Genomic DNA, 12,594 nt, shown 5'->3' with positions numbered 1-12,594 from the left:
GGAGTTTCTGTGTCCCCCTCTAAAAAGCTTGTGTGGTCCATCACACAGAAATTATGCTGACTAAAAATCAGACTTTTGAGAGGAAAATAAATTCAAGTAAATTTCAGGTGGGTAAAATGAGATTACATGGCTACCTGAGGAGAAGGACTCTGTAGGATGGTTACATAAGGAATCAAACAAATAATATTCACCGCAGTGGCTCTTTAAAGGATTTGCCCCCAAACCTTATTGCGTTAATCCTATCCTCCTGTGATAGATGTGATTTCTAGCAATTACTTTACTTATTTTGTTTTTTCCCCTCTGTCAGAGCCTCTCTGATTCATCTCCTTCTTTCTGCATATTTCTATTCCGGGCGTGGGAACAGAGCGAGTGATTGTGAGACCACAACAGCACTACAGACTACATATCCCACGATTCTAGCTAACCAGGGCCCTAACTTTAGTGTGTGCAGAACATACGGTTGCAACTGAACTCTTAGGGAACTTATAAGGTTTCTTTTCCCCATAGAAGAAAACCAGTACTGTAAATAAAGTTTTATATACAGAGAAGCCCTGTTGTAGATTTTACCATGTGGCCTAGCAGCTTCAAGTAATGTTGCTGCAGCCAGTTTAAATTTATTATATATTGAATGTGTCCTTGGTCTATCTGATTTAGACATATGATTGGCCAACCAGACTAGGTCAGAATGAAAGTTTTCCGAGTGCACCCCATCTTGTTCTGATTTCTTCTACTGCACATACACAGTTGATCTTAAAGGCTGCAGCATAGCAGGGAAACAGTACATGCGTGTTAATAGAAGGGGGAAGGCTAGACACTGGGAGAATCTATGCATGCATGACCATAGAATAAATAGGGTATCATGGCCGAATCCAAGGGCTACAGGAATAAATAATAGGACTCCTGAAAGGAAGAAGGCATGTGGATTACTCAGAAATAAAGGATTTTATTTTAAATTACCAGTGCTTCCTATTGGCCAAATGTGTAACTTTAGATTGGCTATACAATTAACCACCATTATGTTTGTGGGCAAACCCTTTTAACTAAAATAGTAAAATGCATTTTAAAAAAATTAAAGAGCCATTAATATGAATTGTAGATGAAGAATTTATTGAATTTAATATTCAATTTTAGAGAATTAATATCCACAACTAACAATGGCTTCCTGCCTCCTAGTCTTATAAAACTCCAGCTGGGCCAAAGCATTTGAACAATGGCAAACTCAATCTACTGAAGACCAAAGTTGAGTGTTATTAGAGCAGCAATAATTATCTCTCAGTCACTCTGTTCACTTGCTGGATATGGTTAAATGAATGATCCTGGGGTCATGCAGTATCAACAATTGCTGGAGCCTGGTTGGATATTGCTGTAGCACACACTATATCACAATGCCTATGTTGTCTGTCAGCATAGATAAGATCTGACTCACACTGCAGTTCTCATTGACTGTCTGTCTTGTTTTACAGGATGAACGTTGCAGTCACTTTTTCCAAATGAAAAATATTTCCTTCTGTGGTTGTCATCCACGTAACAGCTGGTAAGAAATTATCCAATATCTGTCCTACTGTGTCTTAGCGCAGAATATATATATATATATATTTCTAAAGATGTAGCAAACTTTGTTTCAAACGCATTTATTGAATTTTAAATAGAAAAATATGGCAACAAACTGCCTTAAAGACCCCACGCAGGGGAATATAGATAGCGACATAATGAAAGGTATTTGTATAATGCAATATAAAACATTGAAAAGAACACAACTAAACAACACTAAAGGTCACATTGTAGAGAGTATTATATACCACTGGATCTAAAGGGTTTCGCACAAGTTGGTTGCTGAGGTATGGTTCTGGATCATTGGAATAGGTTGGTATTGCAGATCCAGAACCCTGGGGATATCGGTTTATTCTTGCTATGGACATATGGGGTTTTGTAAAGTTGGATATAGTAATGTAGGTTTGTTACAATGACAAAAGATAACCATGGATCCTAGATTTTTTTAAACTGGATCACCCTGTCTAGACGTATGGCCATCAATTTCTTGTAGAGAAGTATCTCATTGATACATTGAATGAGTGGATCAAAAGGGAGTTGAGTTTTTTTTTCCCACTGCTGTGCTATATGAATATGAGTGGCCATGGTGATATATTGAATTGCATTTGACGCCAGAGTAAGATGGAATAAAATGAGAAAGCGGCAGTGGCTTGAAAATTGGTTGGAAATGGTAAACTAGTCCAAAGAAGAGAGGACCAGGTATGAGGATGTAATTGGGTAGCTTCTATGGAGATCTATAAGGGGGATTGAGAGCCCCCATATATGGGGGGTATCTGGGCGGGGTGTGCTGCCTTATAATATTTAAGACGTTAGGCACAGAGAGATCTCCAAATTTTTATGTAAACATAGAGTGTTCTTTGTTATCCGGGGGTGTTTATTGGACCATATTAAAGACAAGACTCATTTTTCCATTAATTGTGTATCTGATGTGGGAACAGGAATAGGAGTAATCTAAAGAGATAGAGGAGCCGTGGTAGAAGTAATATGTTTATACTGTATATTCGTCCCAACCAAGAAAGGTAAGGGCAGTCCCACTTTGCCAAGTCCAGGTTGAGCTGGAGAAATAGTGGTAGTTCCATTTATAAAATGTGTCAATAGAATTAGTACATTTAATCCCTAGGTAGGGGAGATAATGGGTGTTGGTCTTAAAATGGAATTTGATCTCGATAAGCTTTTGAACATGGGAGGTGGTATTACAGGAGAGGATTTCTGACTTGAAATGGTTAATTTTAAGACCAGAGGCTACGTTAAATTTTTTGAGGGTTGCTATTAAGTTAGGGAGGAAGGCAAGAGGCTTGGTAAGGGTTAAAAGAAGATCATCCGCTAAAAGGCTAAGTTTGATATTGTTATTGTCAGTGAGGACGCCAAATATATTGGGATTATCACAGATGGCAACAGCTAACGGCTCCATTGCGAGGGCAAATAATGTCGATGAGAGAGGGCATCTCTGTCGGGTGCCTCTTAGGATATGTACTGGAGTTGGTTGAGTAGAAGGTATTTTAAAGTATGCTAAAGGGTTAGAATAGAGTGCTGAAATAATGTTCATGCAGGGACCACCAAACCCCATTTTTTGAAGTGTCAATTGCAAATAAGACCATGACAGCAAGTCAAATGCTTTTTCAATATCAAGAGTAATAACTGATAGCAGTGTCTTAGAGACATTCACAACATGGATTATATTTAGGATTTTTCATACATTGTCTGGCGCTTGTCTACCTGGAATGAAGCCTACTTGCTCACGGTGGACCATTGAGGGCAATAGTTTAACTCTCGCTGAAATTATAGCCATGAAGAGTTTGAGGTCAACATTAAAGGGGTTGTCCCGCGCCGAAACGGGTTTTTTTTTTTTTTAAACCCCCCCCCCCCCCCCCCCCGTTCGGCGCGAGACAACCCCGATGCAGGGGTTAAAAAAACCACCCGCACAGCGCTTACCTGAATCCCGGCGGTCCGGCGTCTTCATACTCACCTGCTGAAGATGGCCGCCGGGATCCTCTGTCTTCATGGACCGCAGGGCTTCTGTGCGGTCCATTGCCGATTCCAGCCTCCTGATTGGCTGGAATCGGCACGTGACGGGGCGGAGCTACACGGAGCTACACGGAGCCCCATTCAGAAAAGAAGAAGACCCGGACTGCGCAAGCGCGGCTAATTTGGCCATCGGAGGGCAAAAATTAGTCGGCACCATTGAGTCGAGGACGCCAGCAACGGAGCAGGTAAGTATAAAACTTTTTATAACTTCTGTATGGCTCATAATTAATGCACAATGTACATTACAAAGTGCATTAATATGGCCATACAGAAGTGTATAGACCCACTTGCTGCCTCGGGACAACCCCTTTAAGGAGAGCGATGGGCCTGTAATCAGAGGGCAGGGTATGGTCTTTGAAGTAATAAACTTTACCTTCATATGTAATGCATTAAATGCACTGTTGCAGCAAACAGTAACCTGACTTTTTCAATGACTTTTGTTGTTAGGCTGGGTTTATATCTGCACCGGAGGATTTGTTCAGAATTTCAGGTGTAGATTGCCACAAAATACTGGATGAAATAGCACAGAATTTCATTCTGGAAAATGCTGGATGATATGCCAGAAGCCAGCTTGACCCCACGTTTACTGCAACAGGGTATTTAACACAATAAGTTTCAAGTTAAAGTTTGTAAATAGGCATCTAACATGTTACAGGCAAATGGAAAATGATCAATAACAATCCAGAGAGTTTCTTCTTCACTAAACTGAAAAGTGAACCTGTAATTAGAACCCTGAACAGGATTTGCTAATGGTGCTTACTAAATGGTCAGCAGTACCTATTTAAAAGGCAAACATTGGCTGTGCTGTGGCTCCTACCTTTTCACAGGATCCTTGGCTAAGGAGCAGATAATGACATATTGATCTACTTAAGGGCCTTTTACACAGCTTGATGATTGAGCAAGAACGTTCATTTGCCAGATTAATAGGTTATGTGGAGGTGCTGTAAGTCACCCAACAAACGAGCAAACCTAAAAAAAATCATCACTGTTGGCAGCACATTTACATGGGGAGAGCTGCTACAATGCTGAAACTCTATGAGGGATGAATGATTATATGAATGATAATCCTTCCCCCATAGAGTCTGAATCTGCACTTGTCTTTAGTATGAAAGTCGAATGGTATAACAGGACCCTTACTTATCCATGAGTTGAGCTTAGCCTTTGAGATTTTAACCGATGATAGCCTCCCACCTCAGCCTTTTGCTCTGCTCAGCACTATTAGATTGTAGTACTCTATTATGGGGGAAAGGCAGGTTTTATTTTATTTTTTTATAAAAATTGATTCAGTCCTAACAAAATATCTGTGTGGACAACATGTTCCACAACCATTTATATACTGTACTAATATTACTCTGAAATGTGTGTAAAACCCAACCTTAAACTGGCCACACACATTAGATTAAAGTTGGCTGAAGCCACCAATTCTGATGATCTAAAGCAGTGGTTTTCAAACAGTGGGAATCAGAATTGGTACTAATTCTGCAAAATTACAACTCTTAGCATTTGCTATCAGGACATGCTGAGAATTGCAATTTTTTTCAACAACTTAGAAGCCACAGGTTGGAGATCCATGGTCATATATTGAACCCTATGATCTTGTCTCAATTCTGTGCCTATGCAGTTTTCTGCATAGGAGATAGAAAGCTGAGATGAAACAGACACTGGATGGGAGAACCCAATATGAAAGAAGCCTTACATCACACTTCTATAGTATCTCTGTTTTTGTCCTTTGGAGAATGAATTGATTCACTTTATGAGAATTTTTTAACTGCGTATATTTCACTTGTTCTCTCTCTTAGTTATTTTGGCTTCATTACGAAACACCCCGTCTTGAATCGATTTGCATGCCACGTCTTTGTTTCCCAAGACTCAATGCGGCGTGTGGCCGAGTGTGTGGGGTGAGTTTGTCTTTTTTAGATACTTATATGGTACAAGCACAATTTATAAATCTACAAATAATAATAAACGCAGGGGTGTAACATTGAGTAGACATTTTTGGGGCCACTATTGCTTATCTAGCAGTGACCCCTACATAAAACCTAAGGCAGAACAATCTGAAAATTCAGTCGCAGATACAAGTTATAACTATTTATGAATAGTTGATACTTTGTGCTCATAGGCAATAAATTAGAATTTTTGCCACCATCATACAAGAGGGGCTTTCTGATACTAATGTCTCCTATCTTATTATGTTGCCATACGACATCAGAAGCAGATATTGGTGGTTTGGCAATAAAGTTTCAAACTTTCCACCAATAGTCAGTAAGTTTTGTTGCCATGCAACAACTAGCAGCAAAGGGGCAGTCTGACTAAAGGCGTCTGACATGAAAGAACATATAAAGCAAAGGTGAGTAAATGAATTGCTCCATGCAAAACAAAACTGTACCCACTGGTATTCATTGATGCTTGCTGAATGTTTTTGGAGACCAAACCGTGGATTTATCACAGTGATGGGGTCGGTGGCATGTTTTAACAGTGGTGACGTGAAAGACATGCCATGCTCAGGATGGCCATGTCTTATTTGTGTGATTTGGTGGATTTCTAATGCATTGAAGCCGATATTCAGCTCCTTACACAGTTCGCTGGTCCTAATCTGCCGATTTGCGGGAATGAACTGACTAAGACGCTCTTCATTTCATGGTGTGACAGCTGTGCACGTTCATGTCAGATGCCATTTAGTCAGACTGCCCGTCTACTGCCATCTGTCATACAGCAACAAAGTTTGAGAGACATTGGTGGGCAAGTTCAAACTCTATTGCCATACTGCTAACATCTGCTTCTTAGGACGTGTGCCAACATGATAGGATGGGGGGCATTGGTTTTGGAATAGCCCTCATATATGCTTCAATACACAAAATCTACTCCCTCCATTCCTTTTTTTATAGCAGATTCAGATGCAGCTGTTTTGGGCTTATTGGTTTTGATTATGCAAGATATGGAGCCATGGCTGTGCAGAAGAAGAAAGTCTTAATCCTTATTATGCTGTATCTGTGCTATACAACAATTGCCCTCAATGCAAAGTTGACCACTAGGCAGAAAGAAAACTGCATGTGTCCAAGCACTGTAAGCCATAATAGATGGGCATCACAATTATAAGGAAAGGAGGATTGCGAAAAAGGATGTTAACATAACCCTGACGCAACAAGATCTCACATCCACAAAAACAACAACGCACAATCAAATTAAAATGAACAACCTTTATTCAGAAAATCAACTCATGTACTCATTAAAATCACTTAAGAAATTCAAAGACATACCATTTACGCTACAATTAGGCAAACGGTCAGTACAGGCAACCTACAAAGATAAACATAAACCTCCTTACAAGAGCAGCATAGTATGACAACCAAAGTGCAAATACAGCGCAATGGACTAGGATAATAAAGTATAATATAGTGCAAGTGCATAAGATAATCAGAACTGGGAAGCCCCAAACGGAATAGAATGATATGGTATTAGAAAGTAGCAAAATAGTGCTAAATACCATGTATGCTCCAGAAAGTGAATATAGATAAATCCAGGCTGAAATATCTACAAAATATATGCCTATAAGAGCTCCCAATGCGTATAGCCGAGTTACATGCGACTTTCTCAGGTGTAATGGAATTCCATACGTGCATGTACCCTTTTTATAGTATCGTCCATTAACCCAAACACCTGTTAAAGAGGCTACCTCAGTATCCTCATCTGTAAACAGCCAATTAAGCCACCAAGACCTAAAAAAAATTATTATCTTAAAGAAAACATGTAAAAAGTAATTGCTCATTTAAACCCAAAGGAGTAACACAATAAAGATTAAAAATTCATTGGGACTCTTTTCTGAGCAAAGCCAGAGTAAGATAACTGTCCTGAATATTAGTGGCAATGTTTTACAATCCTCAAACTACTATGCTGGGCATGATGATTTTTTTTTAAAATGAGCCGCCACAAAGGTAAGAGTTTTACTTTGGTGTTGATCTCTCAAGGCAAATATGATGTTAGACAGATGCATATAGATCCTCCTTCAAAGTTCTTTTGAGGTTTGACCCACATAAATTTGGGAGCACAGGCATATTAGGACGTAAATGACCATTTTTGACCCACAGTTGATAAAATCCTTAAGGGAAAAAGTAACACTGTTACTGGAATTAATTGAATTCGTAGCTGGTCTCATAAATTCACAAATGGAGCAGTTTCAACAGGCATATGAACCACAAAGTCTAGAGCCATTACCCAGTGCGTCTGGTGAAGTGACTCCTGACCACAGGGTCTGTAAATTAGGGGCCCTTTTGGCTGTTAAAAGTAGCCTTTTGGGAATAATGTTTCTTATTCTAGGATCCAAAGACAAAATATGCTAAATATTATTCAAGAGTGATCTTATTTTTCCCCATTCATTGTTGAACCTAGTTATAAAACAAATATACTTGTCATCTTTCCTCCCACGGGGTTGTAATAAAGTATCTGTTCTTCTAGATATTTGATAGGATTTAGAAACAATTGACTGTGGGTAGCCTTAATCCAAAAAATACTTGGAAAGCTCCCTAGATTGTAACTGAAATTCCATGAAATTACAACAATTTTGCTTAACCCTCAAAAATTGGGCTTTTGGAACACCTGTATTAATGTGACATGGATGAAAAATTGTAAAATGTAGAAAGCAGTTGGTGGCTGTAGGTTTACTGAACAAGGAAGAACAAATAGAGTTCCCCTCCAATTTTAAGGGAAAATGCAAGAAATCCAACATACTCCCTGAAATGAAACAAATCGGCTGAGCATTAAGGCCATTATTATTTAAGAAGGAGATGAAATCCTCAAAACAATCCTTACCTGTCTAGAGATTTAACCAATAAGACACTGCAGCAACACCAAGGCTATGAGAGATGTTTGTATAGAAAGATTCCACCTCACATATTACTAACAGGATATCCACAGGTAAATCCAATCCATCAATTTGTTCCAGAAGTGCATGGATTCCTGGATGTATGATGCAAGTTTGAGCACCATCGGCTGTAAGAAGAAATTGACAAAAATGCAGGCCATTTCGCACAGGCTGCCAATACCAGCTACGATGGGCCTACCAGGAGGATTACTCATGTCTTTGTATACTTTAGGTAACATATAGAAGGTGGAATTACAGGATCCTCAACAAAGATATATTTAAATTCACAAGATAATATAATAGCAAGACTACAAACCATCTTCAATAGTCTTTTAAGTTTGTCCCAAAAAACTAAAGTGGGGTCAAAATGAAGGTTCTAGTAGTATCAACTATCACTGAGCTACCTACAGGCTTTTTAACATAGACATTATAGGAGACATAGCACAACATTTTGCCCTTTGTCAGCCTCCGTAATAAGGGAGGATGGGTTGTCACATAAGCTTTTTAATAACTATCCACTCCAAAGATTCCAGCCTCTCCAATGATCCCAGTGTAGTTTTTTAACTTTTCCAACCCTTAATATGAAGTATCCCTGTATGGTTGGAAATAGATTAAAGGAGGGCATAAATACAGATAACAATCTACAGGGAAACGTATTCATTTTCATGTAGGAGTTCAATCAATTCTTGAAGTACCCATTGATCTCTCTCTGGTACCTCACCCAAAGATGGAGGTTCCTAATGTAGCATCTAAATGTCAAATTTCTGCAAAGGAAATATAAATCTTTGATCAGTATGAACTTATCAAGTTGACATATTGGTGAAAAACTTCTCAATTTCGTCCACTTCATTGGAAGATAAATTAATAATTTCCAAAGTTTCTCCAGGCTGTACGATTGTTGATAACTGTTCCACATTGCCCTCTCATAATAAGGGCCTGTCTTTCTTGTATTTAAGTATTGTGTGGTCTCTGTGTTGGTATCTTTTGTCGCCTGATGACAAAAAAAAATCGCTGGAGTTCAATTTCCTGGTTTCCAATAGCATATCATTAATCTTAGATGGATTTCCATGGCAGCGAGAATTCCCATGATGTTTCAACTCATATGCAATTCCCATCTAATAATCCATTTTATCTCTGTCATATTTCTGTTTTTCCTTTATAGTAATCTTTTTCTCATAATGGTCCCTAGTCTTGTTAAATTGGGCCAAAAAAGACTAGAGTCATGCTTTTTCAATTGAGTCTTGAGAGTTGTTGTTCCTTTTGTCTGTGCTAATAATGTTCTATCATGTTCCAACAACATGTTGATAATTATACAGGAACATTGAAGCAAGCCAATCTCCCATTTGGTCTAAAATATGGGATATGCCACCCAAGCCAGGAATATTTGTACCGAAAGCCACTAGGGATAACATAATTTTTTAAATATTCCTCCAGGCTTCTAATATTCCACCATAAATGAGTTACCAGTTTCTGTGTTACCAATAATAATGTTACAAAGTCCCAAAATTTCAGAATTCCGTACTACCCCAGCCCTGGTACCAAAACAGTGAAAATCTGGCTTGTCCATGTTGCCTCACGAACATTCAAATCCAAAGCCATGAGAACACAAAAAAAGGTAAAAAACACAACAGAATGTAGGAGCAGGACACAATGAAAATAGGTACCAAACAATTATGATACCATGTCCAGTTTTGGTGTGCCTCCATCAAAAAAGTTGGTCAAATATGATGCAAGATATGGAGCCATTGCTGTACAGAAGTAGGTGGTCTTAATCCTTGGTTTCCTAAAGCCTAGGATGATGGTGAGCCTTTCATATCTTTTTTGCAATATAAAGTTCAGGTCTTAACTCTTAGCCCTTATTATGCTGTATCTGTGCTATATACCAGTTGTCCTCCATGCAAAGTTGACCACTAGAGGCAGAAAGAAAAATGTACAAGTCTCCAAGCATTTCCTTGTTGTATAGATAGGTGATGGAAGTGAGAACAAAATTACCAAACGGAACCGTTAATAGGATGTCTTTCTCACAAGTTTTATAGAGGAACTGCATACCAGAATGTTGGCATTTAATGTATTTACATCATTATATTTGGATGAACAGTACCTAAGCATCTTGTGACTATCTCACCCTCTTCTTCTTTTAGACGGGCTTTCCAGGAATTCTATCAGGAACACGTGGAATTCAGTTGTCCCACAGAAGATATTTACTTGGAGTAACCTGGGGGTTGTAGATATTAAAATGGGAATTGGGGAGGGGTTTCTGGGAATATAAATATATATACAAATTTAATGTCATCGTCATTCAGCCAGGACACAAGAAGCAGTGCGCCTGCATGATCCCTGACATCCCCCGCCACAGATCTTTAGTAGGAATAATATCATTTCTATTATACAGATTATACATTAACCCTTTTCCTACAAGATGACAGCAGTTACTCCCCTATAAGCCTTTTCCTCCCTTGAACCCCTTTCCTCCAGCACTCTTTAGAGCACCTTGAATTAATCCCTGCTCCGGTTTGTAGAGGATCTCAGAGTAACCCCTTCCTTGCTTCTGACTGCAGAGCATGTTGGGTTAACTGTGATCCTGCTTTATACTGCAGACTATTTCACATTAACACCTCATACGGTGGACTGCAGTGCCTCATGCCCCTTTCGTGCACAAGATCTGCAAATGATTCCAGTTAACCATTTTTACTGCTATGCATTTTATCTTTCAGCTGATTTTCTGATGTAAGCATCTGCCTAGCATATCCCTATAGATTATCTCTTCTTTACCAGTGGCCCACGCAGGCATATCCCTTTTATTCATGTATGATCTGACAAGCCTGCAGCTCCACGTGTCGAATACTCTTCCTGCATTTCAGTGATGTACAGTTCTTTGCTACAGTTTGTCGACTACAGTAGTAGTCCCTTTGCTTCCAGTGACCTGTCGTTCATTGTTCAGTTATCTTCTCTCATAACAGTGACCTGGATACTGCCATTGTCATCTTATATAGTACCAAGTGGTAACTTTTTAATGTGGCAGATTCTGACTACTCCAGCAACAGGAAATGGGGGCAGCCAAATATAAGGCCTTCATTAAAAATGCTAAATATGTTGCTGAGACTTATCTAAATCAGTACTTTCTATGTTGCTGGTAGATATAATAAAGGTTTTGAAAGCAATGTTTTCTGTTACGGTATACACTGAAATAATACAATTGTGTATGATATTTTGTGTAAATGCTGGGAGGGCCGATATTCTAGTTGCCACATGAGCAAGCACTCTAAAAGTACCGTCACGATTTGCAACTCATTTCACAATCACCTCTCCTCGTACAGAGATGAGCCCATCACTACTCCTTTACGTGTACTAGAGTCTGCAAATCATTCTCCTTTGTCCTGATGTTGTGCTTTTCATGCCAGGCCTGCAATAAAAGGAATTAATGGCATGAAGACACAGAATTTATAGCATGAAGATTATGTAGACATTAAGTGCAGAGACTTAAACCACATTTTACATCCAAAGGTCTCCTTGGAGAAGAGCATAGTAAGTCCTATAAATATTGGTTACAAGGATAATGTAGTGTCATGGAAGTGCTTTTATATGAAGCATTCATATGTATATTGTGCGGCATAGGGGGCATTTCATCAGAAAAGCCAAGGTTCTATACCATAGTGGGCTAAGACAATCCCAATGTCCAAAGCAGTGCAGGTTTGTCAGATCCCTTTAAGAGAACTTAGTAAATAGTAGCTATCTACCAGTGGTCATGTCATGTTACGAAATGAAACTTGTGCTATTTTATTAGTGCTCTGGTTGTTGAGTAGAAATCTTGAAAACCTGCTCTGTTCTATGATTCAAGAACTTTGGACTCCAAAAAGGACACTTGAAGGGATAATGGCATTTATCTTTTTCATGTCATAGCTATTTTCTTTTTCCTTTCAGCATTAAATAAAAAATGGATTTGCGTCAATGCTGTGCTTACTTTGTGTTCCTTACATTGTTGAGTGGGTGGCAGTGCAGTAGAAGTGGAAGACCAGCCATACACAGAAGATAATGATTGGCTGTGGTGTGGCTGATTGATCGTTCATTGGATTGTTACTTACCAACAACAACAAAAAAAATGGTTAATTAGGGAGTCCGTTTAGAAAAAAATGCACAAAATGGCAAGTGATCAATGAGAT

General features: G+C 39.0%; 1 protein-coding gene across 1 annotated transcript in view; it reads left to right on the top strand.

Annotated features, from left to right (window-relative positions):
• MAPK8IP2 (mitogen-activated protein kinase 8 interacting protein 2) overlaps nucleotides 1–12,383 on the top strand; it is a 74,243-nt gene extending 61,860 nt beyond the window's left edge. The window contains exons 10-12 of the mRNA XM_066592229.1: nucleotides 1,464–1,534; nucleotides 5,376–5,474; nucleotides 10,576–12,383. Coding sequence (XP_066448326.1) covers nucleotides 1,464–1,534; nucleotides 5,376–5,474; nucleotides 10,576–10,648 — 243 coding nt within the window. The 3' untranslated portion in view covers nucleotides 10,649–12,383. The remainder of the gene's footprint in view (nucleotides 1–1,463; nucleotides 1,535–5,375; nucleotides 5,475–10,575) is intronic.
• Nucleotides 12,384–12,594: the final 211 nt, after the last annotated feature.

Source organism: Eleutherodactylus coqui, chromosome 2, assembly GCF_035609145.1.
Source record: "Eleutherodactylus coqui strain aEleCoq1 chromosome 2, aEleCoq1.hap1, whole genome shotgun sequence".
Taxonomy (NCBI): Eukaryota; Metazoa; Chordata; class Amphibia; order Anura; family Eleutherodactylidae; genus Eleutherodactylus; species Eleutherodactylus coqui.
Note: the sequence above shows the minus strand (reverse complement) of the source record. Positions and strands in the feature narration are given on the sequence as shown.